The sequence below is a fragment of the Trachemys scripta genome, chromosome 10 (assembly GCF_013100865.1).
Source record: "Trachemys scripta elegans isolate TJP31775 chromosome 10, CAS_Tse_1.0, whole genome shotgun sequence".
NCBI classification, from domain to species: domain Eukaryota; kingdom Metazoa; phylum Chordata; order Testudines; family Emydidae; genus Trachemys; species Trachemys scripta.
The window spans coordinates 83,607,548-83,628,064 of record NC_048307.1 but is presented as its reverse complement, the minus strand read 5'-3'; the positions used below and the strand labels follow the sequence as shown (position 1 = coordinate 83,628,064).

Sequence of the window (20,517 nt, the reverse complement as noted above, 5' to 3'; positions counted from 1 at the left end):
AAACAGGGCTTTGTTTGCGAATAAAACTTCAGAGATGTTTGCCTTTTAAGCACAAGGTAAAGTATTCATTTCTACCATTCTCATATCAGATTGCATGTGGATGTATGCCCAATACCAAATGACAAAACGAAACAAGCTGCAAGATTGCTTACTTAGTTTTAAAATTGTGGTCAAAAAGGTCTGTTGGTGTTTTTAAATAGTGCACATGTGGGGATGGATTGTGGAAAATATAGGACATCTTAAAACAAACAACCCCAAATAGCTATCTAAGTCCTCCTAATGCTAATTCAAGGGAAAGAATTATGGGCCACAGGAACATTTCAAAGCGTCCAGGGATTGTGAATTTTATTAATGTTTAACTAGTTATTGGGTTTGTTTGTACTTTTGGAATAACTGGTTGTTGTTATCCCCAATGATTCCCGAGTGAGTAAGCGAGACAAGGTGACCTGGAAGTAAGGTAGTGAGTAACGTGCCAGCATCAGTTTGAATTCTGACTCCAGTTAAGGAATAAAGGTGCCCTCCATGGTTCGTGTGAGGATTCTCTGCAAAACAAAAACAAGGGAAATGGGATCTTATAGTGAGTTTGCTCGGAGAATTTGTAAGCACTGAAGAGGTAGGAATAGAATCAGGTTTTGAAATGAGATTTCTTATTCCTATAATTTAAATAGGAACACAGGGATTACCATATTGGATCAGGCCAGTGGTCTACCTAGTCCAATATATCATCTGACAGTGGCCAGCAGAATCACACTGCATTGACACTTTTACAGAGAGCCCCATTAGCCCCCACTGGCAAAAGTTGAGAATGATGTGACAAGGAGCTTTGAAGAAGGGGGGGTGGTAAATATCACTAAGGGTTTCCTCCCTGAAAAGGTCTTATTTTCCAAATGTGTTTAAATAAGCTGTTCATGGAAGTGACAGTTGCAGTTCCTGTAGCTTCTAGACAAACAGCTCCTAACTCAGGCTCTACAAAACACTAGCTTGTGGTTTACGGAGAGCTGGCTGGCAAGATAGTGCTGGCTCTCCTCCCTATTTCCAGCTGCTTAACGGCATGGAAAGAAAACTAAACCTGCACTTAAGTACTTTCCTAGTAATACTTAGCCATGTAAGTAATTGATATGGTTATCTCAGTTTGACCACCAATAGGCATGATTACCAATAGGGCTGTAAATTGGAGGGGAGATGCCTGAAAGACATTCTCGTAAAATCTAGACGATGAAAAAGCTTGAGACCTGCCTATTGTGTACAACAGGATAGGATGGGTCACAAATGTTAATTGTTAAATCAGTGTGCATACTTTGTACAGGTATTTCTCTTTCCCAACAGTGTGCAGGAGTACAGCTATTCCTGTGTGTGGCTAACATTGTTTATTTCTTATCTAGTTGGAAATTTATATATCTGAAGGTGCTCATTCCACTGAGGAGGACAGTAAGTGGATTTTTATAAATTGAATGACTGTGGCTTCAGACTATGTGTGTGGCCCACTAGCCTAGGAATTAATGCAGTGGCATTGTTGCAGGATGAAGCATGCCACTGGGAAATCTCAAAATTTAAGTTGCTGCAATGAAATTGAAACTTGTTCATGTTGCACATCGAGTATATATTACTGTAGATCTTGAGGATTACATTTAAAAAGGGGGGGGAAATAAATAGGAAGTATTGCATATGTGCAGCTAAGTACATTTCTGGAATTTCTTGACTTTGAGTGGTTGATCTTGCAATCTTATATTAATGCTAGACTATTTTTATTATGGTTTTTAAAATGTGGAGGAACTGGACTGGCAAGCATGTGCCATAGAAAATCTCAGTTGTAAAACGGTGTCTTTATTAAAATAAAACCAATTTTTTTCCAAATAAAAAAGAACCACGAAAGACTCTGCCCATGCCAGATTTTGACCTCACACTTCTTTTGTTCTAAACCTGAATAGAATGTTTTTTTTAACATGGAAAATTTGGGGTGCGCTTGGGATTTTTTTTCTTTTCTCTCATTCACATAGCTAGAAACTGAAACTAGAGAAATTCAGATTGACACAATTTACCTAGGGATGCAGCAGATTCTCCATCACTTGGAGCTATTAAACATCCACTCTTGATTTTTACACTCTAGCTTAACCAGAAGTTATGGACTTGATGCTGGAATCACTTTGTGAAAGTCTACGGCCTGTGTTCTGCAGGCAGGCAGACTAGGTGATCCTAATGGTACCTTCTGGGCTTAAAATCTATGCAACTTTAGCAAAACTTCAATGGGAACAGGTAGTTGAGTTCCCAAATGCAGGGATATTGGAGCCTAAGATATTAAAAGCAAAATTTAGAGCTCATAAAATTTCAACTTTGACAATTCCTACCCAAGATCAGGATATAGACACAGATGTAAGAAATGAGTATTAGTGCTATTATGTCTCAATGATGGCTTTTCTGTTACAAGGAAGCAAAATACAATGTTTGTTCCATATTGTCCAATTGTTGTGAAGGGTTAAGAGGAATTTAGGGTCAGATGTGGCGCTACACATTTTATATTAGTTAAGGACTGCAGAATATCCAGCATAAACAGGGTGTTACATATTCCATTCCTGGACTAGCAATGCCATGAAAGTGATAGTGATTTCTAGTGGCTGTATGTGATCATTCTCCTACTTGCCTCTCTGCCCCTCATCCCCTTCTAAGCCCTCTTTGTTCCATCCAAGATTCCCAGTTCAACACCACTTTCATGTCATTTTCCCACTCCTGTGTGTTTCCGGTATGCCAGGAGCATCTCCTTGTACAGGTCTATCTTGCCATCTCCATTTCTATCTGCGCTGCACTTCTTCGGACAAGTCTATTATACAAATCGTAGTCCTCTTCCCCATAGAGCAAAGTGATTATAGTCCTGCCTATAAATATTTAAAATTAAAATTATAAGATAGAAGAAAGATGCCACAATCCATTTCTTATTCCTTTTGTCTGTTGCCTCCCATTCCCATTGCTTGAGATTGCTATTGTCTACAAAGATTTCAGGGACCTACCTCAGTGCAGGGTCAAGTACCTAGCACAATGTGATTCCTATACAAAAATTCCTCAGTAAAATGGCTCTGACTAACTTTTCATCTGATATTTTGCAGTCAACAAGCAAATAAATGACAAAGAGAGAGTAGCAGCTGCGATGGAGAATCCAAACTTGCGTGAAATTGTGGAGCAGTGTGTTACAGAACCTGACTAGCAGCTACAGTAACCACGGAGCTATGATCATTTTGATACATTGGTTTAATTATTTGTAAAACTTCAAGGCCTTGAGTTTAATACTTACATTGTTTGTACCTTCCACATGATTTTTTAAAGAAACCATTTCTAAAGCGAATGTAAATTATAAGAAGGGGGGTAGCAGTATATAAAATTAGGTGAAGTGTATAGTGTTCTAAAGAATTTGTAATATTCAGTGTTCAAAGATAAATATTTTAACTAGTTATTATGAACCAGCTGTGTTGCCTTCTTCTGATGCACATTGTGATACAAAATCAATTTTGCAGGTTAAATTTCCACTGTGCTCAAATGGAATATGTTTCAATCACTACACTGTAAAAAATAAATAAATAAATAAGATTGATTCTTATAATGAAAAGCCACTTCGTGTTTTGAATGTTTGTGCTCTTAATTTTATGAACTCTCCTGGCATGGTAACTAATAGAGAAGTAAACATTTTGCTCAAGTGTTTTTACTGTGGGTAAAATGTTTACTCATAAAAATAGAAACTAAATGTAAAACACTAGCTGAAGCTCTAAATGTGAATATATTTTATAAATGGTCAACAGATCAATAGTAGTGTACTCAAAGTATTAAATGAATACTTCTGCATTTCAAATGCTCTTTAACCTTTATTCTTATGTCAGCAAGAAAAGCACTTCTTGTATGGCCATAATGTCCAAATGATATTAATAGAATGTCAGTGTGAATTAATAGAATTTTTCAGAAGATTTTAGCAGCAAATGGAGTGAGACATGCTAACCACTTCATTGCTGTTTTGTTTGTTTGTTTTATGCAAATTGTTTGAGGCATGTTGATTTAAAATCTGATCAGAGTTCAGTCATGGAACTAGCAGATTTGATACAGTAGGACTCCACTGAGTCTCTCTCTGCTAATCTTCAAACCTAAAAGATCTCCTACCCTCCCTTTCTAAAAATATTTAAGAATGCTGCAGTAATGCCTCGCTAGTAAAACTTTCTCTTTTATAAAAGTCTAAAGTATATCTATAACATTAAACTACACTTGATAAAGTAAAAATAAAATGTTCATGAAACAGTTTCTCTGACTGTTTTCACATTGGTTAGTTTATTAATTTGTAAGAAGTTACTCAATCTACCAGTCATTAGTGTCAATTGGAGCTTGTATTTTCTGTGTTTCTGTCTGGAATTGGTTCTGGTAAAATGAAATAATTAGAAAACAGCAAATCTAATCAAGTACCATTATAGCTGATAAATAAGTTAAAATCTAAATTGACCATTTTTAAATGTATTTATATAGCTTTATGTAATATCCTGAAATTCCATAGACTGACTTGGTGCTGTGATAGGTACATCATGTAAGAATCTGAATTAATTAGGAAAGGAACCAGTATTAAAAGTAATTTTTTTGTCTTTGCAATTTGGAATAAACATAATTAAAAAACCACTATAAAATATTTAGGGAGTGAACACCTGTTGGAAAATGCAGAAAAGAAGTAATTCTGGAGAATGAAAGTGCACAGAAACCTGTGCTATGTTAAGCTTTAATCAAGTGCATCAGTCAGCATTTTCTGCAGTAGCCATTACAGAACAGCATAACATCTTCTTGCACACAAAAAAATGTCACTCAAGAAGAGTTGATGTATTAGTTAGAAATGATCTAATGAGTATGATTGATTCTTTTAATGTTTTTAGAAAAACTTCAACACTAATTTAAATGATGCTTTCCTCTCCAAGCTATATGATGGCTATATTTCCAAGGGAATCGATATTTCCTATACTTCTTTGGTCAATGTCTCCCAGCCTATATAACAGTTTGTCTTTACTCTTGCCATCAAAAAAATAATTATTTTTCCTTTTAAAGAACTGCTTGCATTTGAATAGGTCCAAATTGTATGACTTGAAATTCAATTACTGTTCACTTAACTACTTAGAGCCTATATGCAATATGGGCAGAATTTCTGCCATAATGAGAAGGAAGTTGAGAATAGCCAAGACTAGACCATGCTATTAATAATTGATATTGGTGTTGGTGACCAGTTATGGAGACAAGAACATGCTATCTATGATTCCAGACTCTTCCATCTATTATGGATTCATGTTACTATAGGAACCTTTCTGTATTTATTTGTATAACTGAATGCTCATACAATATTGTAAAAGTCTCTATTTTTATATCATTTATTTTTGCTGGTCTGTTGCACTAATAATGTCTTTCTATGTATCAAAAACAGATATAAATGATGGAGTCCTCCAAAAGATCTCTCTTGATAAGAATAATTCTTTTGGGGGGATTTATACCATGCTAATCACCTTGATGTCCAAGTACCTGTAGTCAAATTTTGTTGACCATGCAATTCTGCTTGTGTGCCAGTTTGATTGTGGTTCCTGCAGAAGCATCTGCTGCTCAGTTAAGCACAGAGAGAGACTGGTAATAGACGTTGGTATTTCAAATTTACTTTTAGGTGGAACTGATTTTTGTTCTTTTAGTTATCTCTGGCGTGTGAAAGAACGCCAGGTTTGGAGCCAACCTCGCAATATGGCTGTCCTGTCTCAATCGCAATTAGCTTTGTTGTTGTTTTCTCGACATGGTTAATAGATCTATTTACTCGATATTATTATGAAGGATGTTTGACATACTCTGTGCTTTCTTCTACTTTTAAATTTTAAATATCACTTCTTTACTACTTAGGAACTATAAACTGTGGTTAAAATAGTTATTGGAACAAGCCCTCTGTTGCAGTTCCAAGATTGATTTCTGGATATGCTTTTAGAATTCCAGTGTTTGAAATTCTTACTAAAGCTTTTTCTAATCATTATCATAAGAATGGCCATACTTGGTCAGACCAATAGTCCAGTGGTTGTCAACCAGGGGTACACAGAGGTCTTCCAGGGGTACATCAACTCATCTAGATATTTGCCTAGTTTTACAACAGGCTAAATAAAAAGCACTAGCTAAGTCAGTACAAACAAAAATTTCATATGGACAATGACTTGTTTATACTGCTCTATATACTATACACTGAAATGTAAGTACAATATTTATATTCCAATAGATTTATTTTATAATTATGTGGTTAAAAATGAAAAAGTCAGCAATTTTTCGGTAATAGCGGTGTGACACTTTAGTATTTTTATGTCTGATTTTGTAAGCAAGTAGTCTTTAAGTGAGATTAAATTTGGGGGTACACAAGACATATCAGGCTCAACCTTTCCAGACTACTGTACCCCTTTCAGGAGAGTCACTGCTGCAATGTTTTCAGAGAACTATCCACAGTGACTCCAAGGTCTCTGCCTTGAGTGGGAACAGATAATGTAGACTCCATCATTTTGTATATGTAGTTAGGATTATGTTTTCCAATGTGCATTACTTCGCATTTATCAACATTGAATCTCGTCTCTTTGTTGCCCAGTCACCCAGTTTTGTGAGATCTCTTTGTAACTCTTCGCAGTAAGCTTTGGACTTAACTATCTTGAGTAATTTTGTATCATCTGCAAACTTTGCCACCTCTCTGTTTACCCCTTTTTTCCAGATCATTTATGAATATGTTGAACAGCACTGGTCCCAGTGCTGATTCTTGGGGGATCCTGCTATTTACCTCTCTCCACTATGAAAACTGATAATTTATTCCTACCCTTTGATTCCTATCTTTTAATTAGTTACTGATCTATGAGAAGACCCTCCCTCTTTAGTCCATGACAGCTTACTTTGCTTAAGAGCCTTTGGCGAGGGATATTGTCAAAGGCTTTCAGAAAGTACAAGTACATTATATCCACTGGGTTACCTTTGTCCACGTGTTTGCTGATTCCCTCAATTAATTTTAATAGATTGGTGAGGCATGGTTTCCCTTTGCAAAAGCCATGTTGACTCTTAGGCTTACCAACTAGTAATTGCCAGAATTGCCTCTGGAATCTTTTTTAAAAATTGGTGTTACATTAGCTATTCTCATTCAGAGGCTGATTAAAGCAATAGATTACACACACACACACACAGTTAGTAGTTCTGCAATTTCACATTTGAGTTCCTTCAGACTCTTAGGTGAATATCATCTGGTCCTGGTGACTTATTCCTGTTTAATTTACCAATTTGTTCCCTCCTCTATCGACACCTCAGTCCAGGACAGTTCCTCAGATTTGTCACCAAAAAAGAATGGCTCAGGTGTGGGAATCTCCCTCACATCCGCTACAGGGAAGATCAATGCAAAGAATTAATTTAGCTTCTCTGCAATGTTTTTCTTCCAGGAGTGTTCCCCACTGATTGTTTGGCAGGCGTCCTGCTTCTGAGGTTCTGGTGTGCATAAACAATTTTTATGCTGTTAGATTTTGTGTCTTTTGCTAGTTGCTCTCCAAATTCTTTTCTGGCCTGCCTAATTATACTTTCACACTTGACTTGCCAGTGTTTATTCTCTTTTTCTATTTTCCTCAGTTGGATTTAACTTCCAGTTTTTAAAGTATGCCTTTTTACCTCTGCCTTTTTCACACTGTTTGGCCATGGTGGCATTTTTTTGGTGGCCCTACATTTTGGGGGGAGAGACGGGGGGTGTACATTTAGTTATGGTGTTTTTAAAAAGCTTTAATGCAGCTTGCAGGCATTTCACTCTTGTGACTGTTCCTTTTAATTTCCATTTAAATTTCCATTTCCTCATTTTTATGTCGTTGCCCTTCGTGAAATTAAATGCTACTGTGGTGGGTTTCTTTGGTATTCACTGCCCCCCTACCTTACAAGCATGTTAAATTTAATTATATTATGATCACTGTTACTGAGCGGTTCAGCTATATTCACCTATTGGACCAGAAGAGGACACTCTTCTTAAGGTACCTTGTCTGAGGACAACTTAGATCTGACATGTTTGTGCTAAATAAGGAAACTATTGTCAATTTTTATAGCCAAACTGAGTTGTTATATCCTTATCCTAAGTGCACAAACAAGCCTCTTATGTGCACTTAAAACTCTTGCATTTGCGTAACGGGGACTGAAAATAAAAACTAATCTTCCTCCTCAGTTTCTTTATATGCGCTATTGAATGGAAATATCTGTGCATATGCAGGGCTTTTACATTTTCAAGTAACTATTGCAAACATAATAAATCCTCACTACATCTCTGAAGGACTCTTGTTGTAGGAGGTGGCGTATACAGCTAGGCAGGTACACACATCTTGAAGAGGTTATAGATCCAATGGACTAAACAAAGTCCTAGGAGAAACTCAAAAGTAGCAGGCCATTTAGTGCCCTCCAAAAGGAATCAACGAGCCTTAACTTTGAGCTCTAGGTGATGTCCTGCACCCAGAGTGATATTTGCATCCTCTGTCTTGTGCAGAGCAAAGTGATGGATGCTGTAACCAGAAGATGCCGTAGGAGTTGGGAATGACAGTTGGGATGTTGGAACTGGAAAGTTCTGGGGCAGTTGGGGAGAGATGGAACGTTAATCCCAAGAGCCTATAGCAACTGAAGGTGGATTTGGATAGCTGGAGAAAGCGCCGTGACAGCAGCAGGATCTCTTTGAGGAAGAGTTTAATAGGAAGCAGGACAGTGTAGATGAAAAGAACTCTGTAAGGGACATGGGGAAAGAATTGCAGGGATGGAATAAAAGGAGAAACCAATCTGAGCAAGGGAAAGGTGGCGGAAAAAGAGACTGAAAAGATAAACGTGCCTCAGTTTCTTCCTTGGAAGGGTTTGAATTGCTGCCTCAGGCCTTAAAATATGAGCTTTGTTTTTCCCCGTTGGCAAAATTCTTTGCTCCCCAGGCCACGTTCTGCCTTTGTGTAAAATTCCTGCAGATGTCCTGGTGAGTTCTGCAAGGTGATGAATATAGCCTGAAGGCGGAATTGACTCTGGTGAAGGGTTTAACTGCTTGGGCAGTAATCACTGTTATATACAATGTGGCATGATCATTGGAGGTCATAGACATGATTTTTTGAGTAGGGAATTGTGGGTTGCTCTTATTTAGTTATACATGAATGCATGGCTTTTAAGTTTAGGTCAGGAGCAAGTAATATTTATTTTATTTGTTTTTATTTTTTGGTTCAAAGTGGGATTTTGGTTGCTCTGGATTGCTGGCCTTTACAATTTTTTCTTGCCTGTGTGCTCTAAATGGAAATATGTCTTAGAACACGTTGAACTGAGATGCAAAAATCCCAGTGAATGTCCAACTGACTTCAATTTGTGAGGATTTCAGAAGTTTCTTTGTTTAGTTTTAACTTTGCATCTAAATCCACTACAATCTGTGACCTTGTGATACAATTGTTGCAAATAATGGTCCACTTGGAGAGACAGCGCTAGAACGTAATATTAACTTTTGAGCAACTAATTCATTTACATTTCTTATGTCTCTTACACAGGGCTGGCTCCAGGGTTTTGGCCACCCCAAGCAGTCCAAAAAAAAAAAAAAAAAAAAAAAGCCGTGATCGCGATTTGCAGCGGCAATTCGGCGGGAGGTCCTTCGCTCCGAGCGGGAGTGAGGGACCATCCGCCGAATTGCTGCCGAATAGCTGGACCTGCCACCCCTCTCCGGAGTGGCCGCCCCAAGCACCTGCTTGCCAAGCTGGTGCCTGGAGCCGGCCCTGCTTTTACAGGTAAGCAGTACTGGCGAGGGAAGGTAGCATTTCCTGCTTATTAAATTGAGAGCCGTGGAGCTTACTAGAATTGTGTGAATAATGGGTTCTTAGGTTTGCTGGCAATTTGAAAAATTGGGTGAAAAACATTTTGGGTCAAATAAAATGTTTTGATTTTGACCATTTTAAAACATTTGTATTGTTTAAAAAAAATTAAAAGGGAATTTTGAAACAAGTCATTTTGATCCGAAAAATTGAAGTTCTTTGTTGTGAAAATGTCAATCTGAAACACTTTGACGTATTTGGAATTTTGTAGGTGTTTGTTTCAGTAAAAAAAAAATCTGGCATCATGGGATTTGCAAAACATCTCTATCACTGGATCTACATTTTTTTTGGTCTCCCTCTCTTCTCCCCTCCTCCCCCCCTCCCAAAAAAAGCTTTAGTACAAACAATTTTGCCCAGCCCTGACTCTCAGAAGTTAGGAGCAGCTGTGGCTGCAATGGATTTGATACACTTAACCTTTGTGTATGGAACTTCTCTGCATCTATCTTTTGGGGATGACTTCTGACTGTTCCTTCGCTAATTGTAAACTTAACCAATTTACCCTTTAAAAGTGTGCTTCTAATTTAGACAAAAAACAGTTTAGTATTCTTTGCAGGTAAGAGGTGATGTAATTTTATCTGCATGTATAGTATGTGCTCTTAGAAAAGGTGGGGGAAGATAAGGTTACCGGACATGTTCCTTAGTACGCACCTTTCCTCTGCCTAGGGGGAGAGCTTATGATTTTGACTTCAGAAGAGCAGCACTGCCATTCCTCATGGAGCCGTGGGAGGGTGCTGCTGGATTGGCCAGCTTCTCTTGCTTGACTCATGGTGAGGACTGCATTCTTTTGGGTTTTAAATGAGTTGTATGTTGCTAGACTTTTTGAGACAAGGGGATAGGTTTTCTTTTTTTTTTTTTCTTTCTTGAAAAAGGCTTGAAAAATAAACACTTTTTTTATTTGCAGTAATTGTTTGTAGTACCTTGAGAACCTTTAGGCAGCAGCCACTAATTCAAAAGGCAGACTATGCTCTGTCCCCCAGAAAATGAGTATGAGTGCAAATGCACATACACCTCTACCCCAATATAACGCTGTCCTCGGGAGCCAAAAAATCTTACCGCGTTATAGGTGAAACCGCGTTATATCCAACTTGCTTTGATCCGCCAGAGTGCACAGCCCCGTCCCCCTGGAGCACTGCTTTACCGCGTTATATCCGAATTTGTGTTATATCGGGCTGCGTTATATCGGGGTAGAAGTGTATATGTATAGCAGGGATGTCTTGGGCCTGGAAAAATAGTTTTCTTTCAACTGACATACGTGAGCATTTAAAAAAAAAAAAAAAAACACAGACCACCCAAAATGTCCTTGGTGTTTGGAACTAATTTTATAAACATAATCAGTCTTCCTCTCTTCTTGCTTGTAAGCTATAACCTGCCCCTGAAAGGATTGATTTTTATGGCCACACAAACTGATGTGATCTTATTCAGAGATGTGCCCTGTGTGTATCAACGTACATAGCTTCATTACTGTAGTATCTGAGTGACTCACAATCATTAATGGATCTTATTCTCTACACCTGGTGAGGTAGGGAAGATGGTTCTGTCCATTTTACAGATGGGAAACTGAGGCACTGCATAGATTAAGTGATTTGCCTGATATCACACAGGAAGTTAATTGAATCCAGCAGGTTTCTTGAGTTCCAGTCCACTGCTTTATCCACTAGACCATCTGATATTTCTTACATAATATAGATGTAGGACAGTTGCCATTTGGCTCTGGCTACAATTAAATAATTTACATTATATTAAACCGTGAGACTATCTATGTAACTCTATAGAACTAATAATGGCAACTCATTGACTTGTATGTTGGTTCTTCTGAAAATGTGCTGACGGAGTGATGTAATGATCGCTTTTGCCGTCTCCTGGTAATGATTTACCCAGTCTTGCTTGCATCATCTATTTCTGTGAAACAATTTAGTTGGACAACATCTGTCATACATAAGGTATCCCAAAGTACCCTGCAGTCATGAGCCGGACACTGCAAGGTGTGTAAGTGCCAGTATTCATCTTGACAGCTGCTCTATGGAACCTGTTTAATTGGAATCTGTCTCTTCCCCGCCCACCCCAGGAGATCTGCTATATCTAGAGAGAGAGAACGGCTATTTTCTGGGCATTCTATCTGAGCGGGAATTGAATTTCATAGTTTTCCTGCCATATTGCTCTCCCCCCCCTCCCCCTTAGTACTAATTATACAAAAGTAACTGGGTTAAATTTTATGGCCTTTCAGATTAGAGGGTCTAATGGTCCCTTCTTGCTTTAATCTAGATATATTATAGCAACTGCTTAGTATGGACTGTGAAACAGTAGAACCTCTCTGATTTGCACTAGCAAATGGAAACCCATTAAGGAATACTGAATGCTGTCAATTAGTGAATATTGAAAATATAATTAATTCATATCTATCTTATTCCACTTACTGAAATGCGTAGTTAGATTTTAATTACAGCAGTTACAAGGCTGCTTCATGCAGCTTTGAAGTCTTGTTGTAGGGTAGGTGTTCCCTTAAAAGAAATGTGCCCAGCTCTCCTGTTCCAGTCTGGCTGTGTCCTGGGAGCCTGCTCAAGGGCAAGAGAGTGGGGACTCCACAGCAATGAGAGGGACAGCTCCAAAGAAGCAGAGCTGGGTTAAACGCTTCAGGGAGGGGATGCCCCTGGTGGAGGGAACCGTGAGAGTTCCTAGATGGGCAGTGGAGTCAGAGCAGGCTGAAGAAAGCAGAAGGCAGTCAGGGAGGAGGAGGAGTTGCCTACAGCTCTTCACCGCTAGTGAGGGTTGAAGGTTGAGAGCAGCAGACTGAGATCCCTGGTGGGGCTCTGAGCCAGAGAGCTGAAGCTGAAAGCTGGGGAAAGAGGGTGGTGAGGCTAATGAGGTCTCTGGGTAAGAGCTGCAACTGTACCTGGGAAAGAAACAGTGCAAAGTACCACCCCGGCTAGAGGAGCTGGAGTGAGGTCTGAGGAGAGATGCTAGCACCATGCTGGGGTGTGGTGTGAAATGCCCGAGCTCTACTTGGTGTTGATGGACAGTTGGGATTTGAAAGATGGAATGTATTCTTTGGACTGTGCTGCATTATGGTAGTGGGACTCTTGTTATGATTTTCATGTATGGGACTTCTGTAATCAATTAACCCTGCCAAGGGCTAGTTATATGTGGAAAGCTTGAGTGGAGTTACTGGAGACTGAAATAAAAGGGAAAACTGAGGCAGACACACCAGTTAGGCTACAGGCGGGCACTGCCCCATCACAAAGCTCTTCCCGCAGATCAGATGATACTTGTTTTGTAGGCTACTGTTGATCTTTATGGTCACCGGACAGATTCATCAGACCTTGGCTGTAAAGCTTCATCGGTGGAAAGGGGACATACACAGCAATCCAGAAAGCCAAGAATGCCACAGGCACAGATGAGCCATGATTGCTGATCAAACTGTCTAGAAGAACTGCTTTTTCTAAGTTTTTGCAGCTGTACCACCTTTGAACAGACTTAACTTTAAATGCTTTGTATTCATATCTCTTCACAATTGAAATAAACCAGAATGGGGGCTCCAGGAGTGTCAAAAATGCACCTGTTTCTGTAGCAGGCTTCTGAAAAATGGACTAAAACATGCTTCTATATTTCAGATGACTGTTGAATAACCTCTCAACATCTGGGCTGATGGGTGAATATTCCATTCTATATATTGAGAACTCCCACTTCTGCTAATCTTACGCATTTGCAGTAAGAGGCTACTCAGTCCTTTAGTCTGACTGGAATTGTAATAGGGGTAGAGGAGAGGTAGAGTTTCTCATGATTCTAATATCCTAAAACCTGGGTATCTAATGTGAATCCTCTCGGAGAATATCAGTCTTAAGTTAAAGAAACTTGGTCTTTAAGAGGGTTATTAACTGTACTGTAGGTGACTAAGTTACTGTTTGCTGTAGAGTCTGGTTAATGTAAGAAACATGATGTTGCTGTAGATTGCAGAATTACATATAAACAGTAAGAGTAGCTTCATGGGAGAGGAATTTGAAGATTTTTAAAAATTCAAAAGACCCAGATGAGAAGATGCTGAAATTTATTTTGATACCTGATAAATACATTAAAAAATTCTCAGCATGGAAACATTTTCATTTGGGACTTTTCTTTATTATAAATATGAAGAGGGTCAACTCTTCCCATGCAGGAGACCAGGAAACTCAGTCTGTGTGTGCTCGTTCCCAGGGTTGGCTCCTCTGCAAAATAAGAAGGGGCTTTGGCCCCCAAATCCATGCATCCATTGAGAGCAGCTAGATTGTTGTGGTTCTGCAGTGCTTCCCAGCCACCCTTGGCTCAGGCCCCTCTACCAGCGTGAGTGACAGACCCTAGCATACCGAACTGCTGCTGGCCAGATTCTCCCTTGAGAGGAATTTCACACTGTAGTGAGGGAACCACCCTCAAATGATGATGTCACCATGAATTTAGAGCTGGAATCCCCTTGGAGAGATGATACCTTGCACAGCAATCTTCCTACTGCTCCCTCCCAACTGCTAGTGCCCTGTCCCCATGTGGAACCATGGGAGGGCCTCCACGGGGGGCAAGGGGGGGAGGACACCACTGACACTGCCCATCAATTCACTGCATGCTGTAAATGTATGTACCAGTCAGAAGCCAGAGCAGATAATCTGGCCCATATGTGATATTTACTCTTTGGTTTCAGAGCAAACTAGAGAACCGTTCCTCAGGAAGTGGTCATTGCTACAGGAGGTTTGGTCTGTTACCCTGTTGCAAACGTTTTGAAATTCATTGCAAACATCTGTTGAGATTTCAAGGATTTTGTAACCATTTTAATAATAAGCCCCATAAAGCCAGCCTGAAGGCACAGTGTTGTTTGAATGAATTCCAACTAGCCTACAAGCTACAAAGAGTGGGAGACATTTTTTTATGAAAGAATGGGACAATAACTGTGCCCCCTAGAGGCTGGAATCGTCTTAGATACAATACCAGAGACAGAAAAAAATGGGGGAAGTTGCACATACCATTTTGTATATTAGTTACAAAACCAGCTGAATGTCATCTCCATTTTGTGACTAAGGACAAAATTTTCAGATCTGCTAATTTTGGGTGTCCAGAGGAGAAAGGCTGCACTCTATTTTCAAAGGTTCTGAGCACCCACCACTCCCACTGACTTCAACTGGAGGGGCCCCTATAAATACTTAGTTAGATCTTTCTTCAAATTGGTACTGTGAAGTTTTATTAGACAAATGCTTTACATAAACCTTAAGATGAAACCCCACAAAATGTGACTCTGAACTATTTCACTCCTTTAACATGTGAAGGGAATCTTCTGTCAGGGATTGCATAGGAAGTTAATTGCTTGATGCCGTCTCAAAAAGAAATAAAGAATATATGGAATAAAAGTAAAGACCACCTTTACCAAACCTAAACCATTAGTGCAGTGCTACAGGGGGACTTTGTGTGTTGAAAACTCCCCCTGGAAGCATTTACCTCTTGTGTATGGCACACACTCAAAGCGAGAGCTTCCAAACAAAGCGTCGTTACTAAGCATCCTCAAACCGCGGAGGGATTCTCTTTTGCTCAGCTGGACAGAACCTTGGAATGGTAACTGCTGCTGTGAAAATAATGTCCTCTATATGAAAAACATGTGGGGATGTTTTTTTAGGATGAGATTTTTGTTTTTGCTACACTAGGTCATTAAAGCAGAATGATAAAGTGCAGTGTAACTGTAGATTTTTCCTTCCCCATGAGCTCCAATTTAGCTTAGTAAAACCATCATACCAGTGAATTTGGAATAAATGGCAATCGCCACTAATTAATCTGCTCATTGGCTGCCCTGAAGCTTCATCTCTGCATGTACTGAGATACTTCTATTTGTGCCAATTCTATTCTATATGCCAATATTGATACTACTAACTGTGATGTTCTTGACTCACTGATTTGCTTTGGTTGGGGTACCTAGGAACTTGCTGAGTGGTTTTGTTCTTTTCTCCGAGAGAGAGAGATCCCAGCCTGTGGCAGTGGGCCAGGCTCATCTGTCCTGGGGCTCTCTTGCAGGGTTCAGTCTTGTCACCCATCTTTGCCGACGTGCATATGAATCACTGTGTAAGGTATTACACTTTGGGTTTCTGGACATAGTACTCCAGCTGAGGCCTCACCATTGCCCAGTAGAGTGGGACAGTTACCTCCTGTATTTTATCCAATAATTGGATCCATGTATGTGTTTCAAGTTCCTTGCAAACAGCTTGTATAAAGCATGGTTCTGAACACACCCAAAGTGGCCTGGTTCTAGATGGGTTAACTGGCTTCACAGGGTAAAGTTCTTCAAGATGCAGGGATGTACATGTGCAAAGTCCTGCTCTGAGTATGAATTGGGTTATTGCACGTGTACAAGAGAGTTTTCACACTTTTTACAATACAGACCTCAGTAACTATCAACCGGTGAGACTGATTTTCCCCTACTGCACAGTATATTGGTGGTGGTGTGCATTTTAATTTGCCAAATTTGTTTTGACAATGTACTGTGTTTACCTAAGACCAAATCTTTTGGAGTCCTTTGTCTGTTTCTTGCTTTCTAGGAATTTTCAACCGTAAATCATGGCATACAAAAACATTTGTGAATGTTTCATTGCCTGAGTTAAGGCATATTTAATGTATCAAAACAAGAAGCTCTCCTAATTTTTCTCGTGTCTGCATTTTATGAAAGACAGTGATGATCCAAAAAAAAAAAAAAAGGGCCTCATAAAAACCCCATGACTAGAATTTCATTTAGCAGATTGTTGGAGACTCGACTCTACAGCTTTACCCCAAAGATTTCGGATTAGAAATCTGATCAGGTGTTAATGATGATCCTTTCGCAGCTGCTACTGTGCAGTCTATGGTAGAGTTAGCTCAAGATTTCTTCTGTAACAGTGTTGCTGGAGAGAGAGGGTGTTATGAAAGAGACAGGACCCCCCATGCGTCACAGAGAGTATGTCCTTTGAGGGGATTGACCTCCTTGACTCCAAAAGAACAATGAACAGGAAACGCCACAAGTCACAATCTACTGAATCTATTGCCCACTGTCTGGGAGAAGCCTGTGTAAGGGAGAACAGGACTCAGATCAAATAAGCATTTGCTTAAAGGGCAGCTCTGAATTATTGCCAGTGTGTGTTTAGTGGAAAGACAGGCCTGAAAATTTGCATTCACAGTCTTACACCCCTACCACCGCAAGTGCACAAACAGGTGTACGATCCCAGGGGGAAAGGGCCAGCCTGTAGAAACAAGTGAAATTTGCTCGCACAGAGAAAATACAAATTCCATCCACGGAAGATGCAAAAGAAAATGAAAAATCGATAGTATCTGTGAATGAGTAAGCCAGCTCCTCTGCCTCTCTGGGGCCACCTTCCTGTTTAGTGAAGAGTATCAAAGGGGAGAGGATGGCACTGTATCTTCATATGTTAGAGAAAATTATAAAAATTGTTGCTTAACAAAGGGGGGTTTGTTGGTGATTTATTTGGCTGAGTTACTAGGAAGGGATTAACACGCACACCATACAAACCTCCTGTGTGTGTGTACGTATACACACAGAGAGAGAGAGAGAAAGTGTGTATACGTATACACACACACACTCACTCTCTCTCTCTCTCTCTGTTCCAGATTTAGTTTTTGTCATGGTTCAGAAACTGCAGCTTGACGTATCATACACATGATATGTCCCAGAAGGCCCTGCTGGTAAACTAGTTTAACAGAATGAAACTGAGTTTGCAGGACAACACACAACAGTCAGAGCTTCACTCCCCACATTTTAAAGAATAAACTGACGTATGTTTTAGGTACTAAGGCCTATCAATCACTATAATGAAGCCCCTTGGAAAAACAGACTATGACAGAGTAATCTCTGCTCAGATGACACTGGCTCTATTCTGATTTAAATGTAAGTGTGTCTAACTCATGAAAGACACCATAACAAAGCCCTAAATGCTTTGGAAAGAGAAAAACACTCCCCCCGTCCCCCAGGTGGTGTTGATCTGCTTTATTTTGTTAGAAATTTAATACAAGGGGGTTATTTTATTCAGTTTCCTCAACCAATATCAAAGTCCCCCAAACTCCTGTCTTTTCCCCACTGATTCTCAGTCAATATCAAATGATGTTGAATTTAAATAGATTTTGGATTGTAATAAGATAAGTGAGGGTAAAATTTATACATAAATGGATCCTTAAGTGAATGAAGACCGCAGGTGGCTGTTTAATGTACTGTGTCTTTTTCTTGGGACTTGTATCTAGATGGCAGTTGAGAGAGCTGCATATACATGGTCTGGTTTCTGGTTGTAGATTCCAGCTTCTATTGGACAGAGGAATTTGAGCAGATATGTATACAAATTGTTTGGCTGTAATTGGGGAAAAATTGCTAATGTACTGAGTAAAGAGCAAAACCTCAAAGGAGTCAAAGGGTCTCTTCAGTTTAGTTAATACTACTACTAGTAATAAATACCTAGCATTTAGCATTTTTTTTCATTTACATAGCTTCAAGAACTTGGATAAGTATTACAATTCCCATTTTACATAGGGGGGAAACAGGACAAAGAGAGGTTAAGTGACTTGCCCAATGCAAGGTAATGGCAGAGTAAAGAATAAAACTCAGGTTCCTTATTGCTAGTGCATGGCTCTAACCACTAGACATAACTGCTTCCCTCATAGCTGGATAATGCCTCCAAACTCTGCCCAACTTCTTTCGTCTAGAATTCCCATGAGAAATAGAGCTGGTTGACAAAATTAAAAAAAAAGACAAACTGTGATAGTGGGAATTTTCTGTAATATGTTGTATTAATACTGACACCCCAATATTCACCACTGTCATGTAATTAGGATGTGGTTTGTACAAAATATGCCTTGTGAGGTATCATTCTAAAAGTCTCCATCTGCTAGACATTACTATCTTGTTGGATTGTATGTGCTATCGTTGTATGTGAAGTTATGAAGTTTGGCTATGTATGTGTTACTAAAACATATTGCGAGGTTGAACACACCCACAAGCAGCCTTTCAGGTACAACAATAAAAAGGCCAAACAATGTTAATGGCTCATTGAGGAAATACACACAAGCACAAGGATTACCCCAGGAACTGTGTACAATAGAAACCTCTCAGAGATAGCTCTACATAATGGGAACTGTTTGACCCAGGTCACAGCAAAAGAGCCTTCCTGCAAGTGGGAAGAAGATATGAAAGGAGGACAATGACATCATGGGGGGTCCTCACTCTCCCTGCAACAACAACACCTGGAAATACCTGAGGGGCATGGACTGAACTGTGGGAAGTGATGGTCCCAGACTAGAAGGATCTTTAGCTGTGTATGAAAACCTGGGAAAGCCAAGACAGCTTGTGCCTTAAGAATCTGCCAGCCTGTTTATCGCTCAGGGTGAGCATTTGCTAATTTATATCCTATCTATCTAGCGTGTTAAGCTCAGTTTGCGGTTTTTGTTTATTTACTAAGATAATTTGCTTTGATCTGTTCGCTATCCTTTATAATCACTTAAAATCTACCTCTTGTACTTAATAAACTTGTTTTTGTTTTCTAGACACCAGTTTGTGCAATTCATAACTGGGGAAGGGGGTGACAAGTTGTGCATATCTTCCTCCACATTGAGGGAGGGAGCGATTTTCCTGAGCTCACGCTGTACAGATTTCTGTGCAGCACAAAACAATACACTTTTGGGTTTACACGCCAGAGAGGGTGTGCATTTGAGTGCTGGGCAATTCCTTAGCTGAAGCCTTCCCAGGCAGAGATGATCTCAGTGTCTGTGTCTTTCTGCAGCTGTGTCCCTTCCTGTGTCTGTGCTGGAGGAGGCTTGAGGGCCTGGCTTAGGAGGACAGGGTGAGGGAGCCCAGGCTGGTGGAACAGGCGTGCTCAGTGATACCCCAGTACATCAGGTGGTATCCCAAAAGGGGGAGCAACCTGTCCCAGGTGGATGCCTCAGTTTCCCCTATGTGCTGCATGCTTAACAAAGGACTGGGGGGAAAAGATTGTTTACTCTTTCCAGAGACCCAGACATATAAGAGTGACTGACACCTAGCTGTCTGCACCCTGGACCCATGTCCATGGAGAGTCCGAGAAGACAATGGCCACTCCAATTGCCTGGACATTGGTTACCTAGCACTTAATGACCATGAAAGGCCCACTCCTCCACAGAAAGTCCACCATGTTTGATCAGATGGAGAACAAAGGGCTGAGGAAGGCTAGATGAGAGCAGGCTGCTGGGAACTGGGATAGAAGAGGGGTCAGAGAGCTCTGGGCTTGGGGCTGACCAAGATGGACCATGCTGTAACTTTCTGTTCTCTATGCTAACCAGACATCTGGTCAACTGCTTTTACAATGCTGGCTGAGAGTCATTATAGATGCTGCCTTTGGATGTATATATTTCTTTCAGGTGTCCAACTAGGGTGGACTTGAAGGGAGCGGACGGTGAGAAACGGGTGCTGAAGGCTCTGAGGTTCATCTAAAAGAACAGTGAAGCTAAGTAGCTTACCCTAGTGAGTAAGACTGGGGGGTGTTGGCACACTGAAGGGCTCCTCTCAGGGACTGTTCCAGAGCACTAGACCTCTGGATCCATGACAAAAGCAGGGACAAAATTTTCACAAACATTTTTTGATGGGCTCTAATTAGAAATCTTTAAATGGAATTCCTTATTCCCATTGGGTCAAAAATCCTTCAAGAATAGCCTTTCA

General features: G+C 40.0%; 1 protein-coding gene across 1 annotated transcript in view; it reads left to right on the top strand.

Moving 5' to 3' along the window:
- Positions 1-3,567, top strand: part of CIAO2A (cytosolic iron-sulfur assembly component 2A) — a 15,410-nt gene extending 11,843 nt beyond the window's left edge. Inside the window, exons 3-5 of the mRNA XM_034784379.1 lie at positions 7-56; positions 1,383-1,428; positions 3,099-3,567. Coding sequence (XP_034640270.1) covers positions 7-56; positions 1,383-1,428; positions 3,099-3,196 — 194 coding nt within the window. The 3' untranslated portion in view covers positions 3,197-3,567. The remainder of the gene's footprint in view (positions 1-6; positions 57-1,382; positions 1,429-3,098) is intronic.
- Positions 3,568-20,517: the final 16,950 nt, after the last annotated feature.